Below are 6,000 nucleotides of genomic sequence, written 5' to 3'. Positions count from 1 at the left end.
GTAGGGCAACGCTCCTAAGGGACAGCAAGGGTCTGCGGTCTGGAGAAGAACGGTGGCCACATTACCGCGGAAGTGAGGCTCCAGCCAACAGAAGGTGACAGGTCGTGACAGCCGGAGTGGACGCTGCTCAAGAGCAGGCTTGAGTCTAGCTCTTCCGGACAGAGGCGTTCCTTGGTGAGGGTCCTTCGGAGTCGCAGTGGAATTAGGAGTCCGGCTTTTCTCCATCCCCTGCGCTCTCTCTGCAGGTCTTTGCTCACGGACCCCCCGCCCCCCACACACCCCACCCCTCACCGTGCACAGGCAGAAGAAAGTTTTGCACAGAATGAGCCCCGCGTTGACGTAGGCACCGTCGCCTCCCGTCCCAGCTGGATAGAAGCCCAGAAGGGAACGGGTGGGGGGATGTGGAGGTAGGGCTCGCCTGGATTCCTGCGGTCAGGATCCCGGGGCGGGGCGGGGCGGATCAAGGGCCAGCCAAGAGTGTTGGTCCTAAACCCACAGATACATCAGGCTTTTCCGTCCTCCATCAACCTCCTAAATCCCAATGAGGTCATAGCAATGAGAGACAGTCAGATCAAGAGAGGGGGGGGAGGAAGAGGACGACGGCGAGGGAGAAGAAACCCAGACGGAAAAAGGCCATCAGACAAGGTCGCTTCTTCTGGCGACACAGCAACTGCGAGGAGCGTGGTGCTGAATATCATCCGCCCGCTCCGCCTGGGGAGCGGAGACTCGCAGAAGCGCTTTGCGTTACCACGAAAACAAAGGAGAGGAGACGCGACAGGGAGGAGAGAGCAGCTCTGAGCGGCTCTCCTTGGATCTCCGGGAAGCCGAGCTCATCTTGGCAAGGAAGGGAAGACGGAGGAGCCTGACAGGGTCTGAGAGGCTCAGGAGGGAGCGGGATTTCCCTGCGCAGGTCTGGGACGCGGCAGAACTCTGGACAGCGCCTCGCGAGTGGGGCTGGAGCTCCCGGGGCTCCTCCGGGTTTCCGGTTCTTCTTGCCAGCCCCGCCACTGCTGTGCCCTCTTCTCCTGGACTCGCACGGCCGAACCCAGGAAGATCCTTCTGCGATCCCTGTCCGAACGTGCCAGGGGGCGGAGCAGCTCTGTCGCCTCTGACCCGACCAGGGAAAAGGGTCTTCGGTTCTGGAAATCCAGACCTTGTGGATAATGCTTCGCTGGTGAAGAAAGAAAAGTTTGAAGATCTGGTAGGGGGTGGAAGGGGCAAGGAAGATAGTGGAAGAAAGAAGGTGGATGGTTGATTTTCCTCTCTGATCTGGAAGGAATGATGACCGAGGAAGGATGTGCACCAGCGGCCAGATCATTGGGAGCCTCTTGGTGCTCTCTGTGCTGGAGATAGGGCTGGGGGTGTCCAGTGTGGCCGTGGGGGCGGTCAGCTTCAGCCTGGCCCTCCGAGAGCACAAGCCGCAGCTCGGAGACTCGTCCCCGGTATGGAGCGGGGTGTGTGTACGTTGAGCCATTTCACTCTCTACCTCTTTATGGTGATGGTCAGTGTGCGTGCGTTAGTCACTACCTCCCTGGTTAACAAAACCATAAATCTCCTCTGGCTTGCATGTAGGTTCTGGTTGGCAAGCTATGTTTCTTTATGTTGTCCTTTTATTAGTTTCTTCTTCTTCTTCTTCTTTTATTTTTATTTATTTTTTTCTCAACCTGGGCTTAAGATCAAATTAAATGACTGTGTTTAAAGTTGGGGGGTGGGGGGAGGGACTCAGTTTCCACTGGCTGGTTCTGCAAAGGCAAAGGGTTGCCCAGTGGTGCTGATGGGGGGTGGGAGGGAGGGTCACACCTGTCAAGGGCAGACTCACTTAGTCTTTTGTTCCTTTTACAAGGAAAATCAAAATGGGATTGTTATATCATTTTCTGTACCAGGAACAAACAGAGATAGCTATGCATTTATCTCTGGACAACAATGACCAAGGTACACCACAGGCAACAGTGTTACAACAAAAAGGAAAATGTGATGAGAGTGTGAAAGGAGGGCTTGGGTGCATTTCATCCTGGAAAACATTGCTCTTAATTTTCCCTTGTAAGCTTTCAGATACTTCCTCTGAAAACTCTTTTGTAAGTTCTAGGCAGTAAGTTAAACAAACAACAAATGGTGAGATATGCAACAGCATTATAACTGGAGAATAGCTCAGCTCAAAGAGGGTAACTGCTCAGTACCTACCCTAAATGTCATAATTTTTCTCTAAGTCAGTTGGCAGATCCAACAAGCTTCTTCCTTATTTCCTTAGGGTGAATCTCAAGGAATGCCTTAGAGACCCATTTCTTCCAACCATCAATAAGATAACTCAGCTCTATTCCTAGTGTGGACCTAATTGAGAAAAACAGCTTTTCCCTCTCCAAGTTATATACATGTTATATTCCTATGGGTTTCTAACTTGATCTTACTTTTTAAGATAATGTTATAGGATGTTATTTTGTTACTGACAATCCATAGTATGTTTAACAACCATGGTTTAGTTACTTGAGCTTCAAGTCACCAAGAGAAAATGATCATTTAGTAGTTCAAGGAAAATTATTCCAAGGTAATTGATTTTTGAGAGATGTTTTAGCATTCTTAAAAATGGTAAAATTGTGCTTTGGAAAATTAGTTTTGCATTTTAATTTTTCCAAGTGAGGCAAATGTTTTTAATTTGAAGAACTTATAAGAAAAAAGAAAAAGAAAAAGAATATTCAATTCAAACACTGAATTCCTCTAAGAATCTTTGTTCCTAATTCTATAATGTTACTATCAATCAATAATCACTTTGTTCTTTATTATATATTTTTGTCAATGTATATATTAAAGTTGAGTTTGAAAAGATAAAAGGCATATCTTAAATCTTAAATTCTACATCTTATATGTGGTAGTAATTATTTTGAGACTTGTTGGTATTATGTAAACATAAATAAGACTTTAAAATTCAATTGGACAACTGCCAAAATGCAGCATAATGTCAACACATAAAGTAAAGGATAGAAAATGTGATCTTTTGATGGCTTAAGCGGGAGAAGCCTGAAACACTCTTAAAGTCACTCTCCACTCTACCTGAAATTCAAGAAATTAAGTGGATAGACTCTCTCTAAATAATACAAAAGTATCCAGTTTATTTTAGAGAATTAAAAATTGATTACATTAGCTTGGTATTGTGTAAGACAAATAATTCAATGATTTTTTTTCTCTCTTCCCAGACTAGTTAATATAATCTAGAGGAGTCTATATGTGTACATGTATAGAAAAGGAAAGTTTGAATCAGCTCAGGGAATAGCAAATAAATCAATCATAGCTATATAGTTGTTATCATAAAGAATCATTTCCATTTTTAAATAGTTGTTTAAAGTAATCAAAATTCACTTGGGTGCTTAGAACAACAGTTTTGAATTCTATTGTCTCATCAGTAAAATTAAACAATACATCTGACTGAATGAATGGATTTGAAACTAGAATGACAAACAGTTGCTCACTTTTATAAACCCATTAAAAAAATCAAATTTTTGAAGAAATAAATGCCAAGTTGGGGTTATTGTGTTTATCTAATTATAGGTTGGCTAAGTGGGTTTTTTAATTTATTTGGGGGAAGTCATTTGTGGTACAGTCTGAACTACCTTGTAGTTCTTTCAATGATGAATTAATATAACTGATATTTATAAAGGGATTAATATGTGAAATGCATTTTACTATTTACTATAGAAACTAGATGAAGAAATAAAATTGCTGTCCTCAAAAGGCGACTTACTGCCTAGCAGAGGAAACAGGATGGGTACATCACTAACTTTGTCAGCAATGAGAAGATAGAGTGTGACCTCAGAGAGATACAGGAGCAGAAAAAAGGGAGAAAGTTTAGGTGGTGTGAAATATCTATGCAAGAAGTATTATTTTACTATTGATCTTGAAAATGTATTGGTACTTGGAATTAATGCATCACTGTGTTAAGTAATGCATTCCAGTGTAAGATCTGAAGTCAGACTACCTGATTGCAAAATCCAGATCTAGCTGAGTGACTGGCCAAAGTTTCCTCATCTCTATAGGGTTGCTATAAGGCACAAATTAAATAATGCTCTGGTAAAGTGCATGGCATGTAGTAAGAACTGAATAAATATCAGCAGCTAATACTAGATGCACAGACTGGCAGTAGAAGGTGTGATAAAGTAGATTCTTCCAGGCAGCATGCATAAAGGTAAAGCACTGGCACAGGATGGGCTGTGTCCTAGGAAAAGTAGACTTTTCTGTTTTTCTGAGGTTTAGATGTGTGAGAGAAAGATAAGGATAGAAAGAGTGATTGGGGTCAGACCCAGACTGGCTGTGTGTCAGTCTGAAACAATTGATTTATTTGATCATATTTTTAATAATAATATCAATTCTTACTTCCCAAAGACACTCCAGGAAGATGCAGAGTGAAGCTAGATAGAAAATTATTAATCTCTTAGGTAATTTATGAATTAAAAATCTATATTATTTATGAATACCAAATGAGATTTTACAATAATTATCCCTTTCAGGATATGTATAATCTATAATCAGACTGGATTTTGATTGGTGGCATGAAGCTTATTATACAAGATTTCTGAATTAAATGTAAAAGCCAAGGGAAATAAAAGCTGCACTGTGAAGAGATTATAAAAGAAACCCTGGAATCATAAGCATGTTATCTAGGACAACCACACTCAGGTTTTAGGCAACTATTTTGATTATTTGGCCCCAAACATGCAAATACAAAAAAAAGGTGACCTAAAAATAAAATAATACCAAGGTAAAGGACTTAAAATGCTTGAGATAAATGCTTACACAGATTATTTCCAGCCACTATTTCATAATCAGGTAGGGTTGCTTCCTGTGATCAGTCTAAAAAGTGTGGGTAATTAGAAGGAAAAATCATTTAACTATAATTTCAAAGAGAAAAAAAGCTATAAATGTCTTTTTAGCATTTTTGTTTCTTCTTGATTCTTTGTCACATCTGATATGGTCATCTACAATGAAAGCACAAAATCACAAGACATAACTGTTAGATAACAATGAAGGAGCCATTGAGGAAGCTATTTTGGAAAGGCCATTGTCATGTAACTTGTAATTGATTTGTAAGATTTATTGACAGAGAGTTGTATAGAAAGGGCTGTGTTTACTATTGGCTATGTGAAAGTCACTTTTCTTAGCCTCCAGTGCTTCACCTATAAAGAGAATGAACTAGATTTAGTAGTACGCAGATTCATAAATCCCTGAGAATTTTATTCTGTTGCTCTAGGTTGGCATTTGATAATCAAGAGATTTAAATGATGGTGTCCAGAACAAAGTCTGATGCTGAGTTATATTTAATATACATCATGCCATAATTTCATCTGTCTATAAAATTTTATTTACTAAAAATACTTTTATAAGCCTAGTTTTCTCATGCAAACCACAAGGTAGTTTTTAAAAATATTTAAAATTTTCCATATATAAATCATTTGACTCTTGAGTGACTTTATTGCTTATTTTTCTGGAGCTTGCTTAATTTGTATACCATAACGTTATCTGCTTAATAAACCTAATTTTTTGCTTAAATGAAATTTATACCATAATCAATGCACATACCTGTTCTGTAGACTCCTGATTCACCATGGCAACAACTCAGCTAACTGTAAGATTTTGTTGAAATTCAGCTTTAAACATTTTGATCCATACTATAGCAACACAATGAGGTGTTATATATAAACAATAGCTGCTCCAAGGTATTATTTTTAATATTTAAATATGTCAAATTTATTTAATAAAGAACAAACAAAACAATAAGGTGAACCCCACTCCCCAAAATAGTTACTTCAAATGTACACAATTTGAAGCTTGTGTATCTCTAACTAGACAGTAACTCATTTTTCTCAAGGGTCCAAATACATATGGATTTATATTTTTTAGCATGAGATAAAAACACTGCCCATATTCTAAGAAAAAAAAATTACAAAGGTATATTTATGCCCCATTTCTTAATTAATTTTAATTATATAAGTAATTCATGAATATATTCTTTCA

At 39.5% G+C, this 6,000-nt stretch overlaps 1 protein-coding gene across 2 annotated transcripts in view; it reads left to right on the top strand.

The window, feature by feature from the left end:
• Positions 1-1,295: 1,295 nt before the first annotated feature.
• Positions 1,296-6,000, top strand: part of TMEM196 (transmembrane protein 196) — a 47,090-nt gene continuing 42,385 nt past the window's right edge. The window contains exon 1 of one of the 2 annotated variants that reach the window (XM_063101272.1): positions 1,296-1,442. In XM_063101272.1, coding sequence (XP_062957342.1) covers positions 1,296-1,442 — 147 coding nt within the window. Of the gene's footprint in view, positions 1,461-6,000 lie in introns of both variants that reach the window. The other variant, XM_063101271.1, reaches the window with a different exon arrangement.

This window comes from Cynocephalus volans, chromosome 6 (genome assembly GCF_027409185.1).
Source record: "Cynocephalus volans isolate mCynVol1 chromosome 6, mCynVol1.pri, whole genome shotgun sequence".
Lineage (NCBI taxonomy): Eukaryota > Metazoa > Chordata > Mammalia > Dermoptera > Cynocephalidae > Cynocephalus > Cynocephalus volans.
Note: the sequence above shows the minus strand (reverse complement) of the source record. Positions and strands in the feature narration are given on the sequence as shown.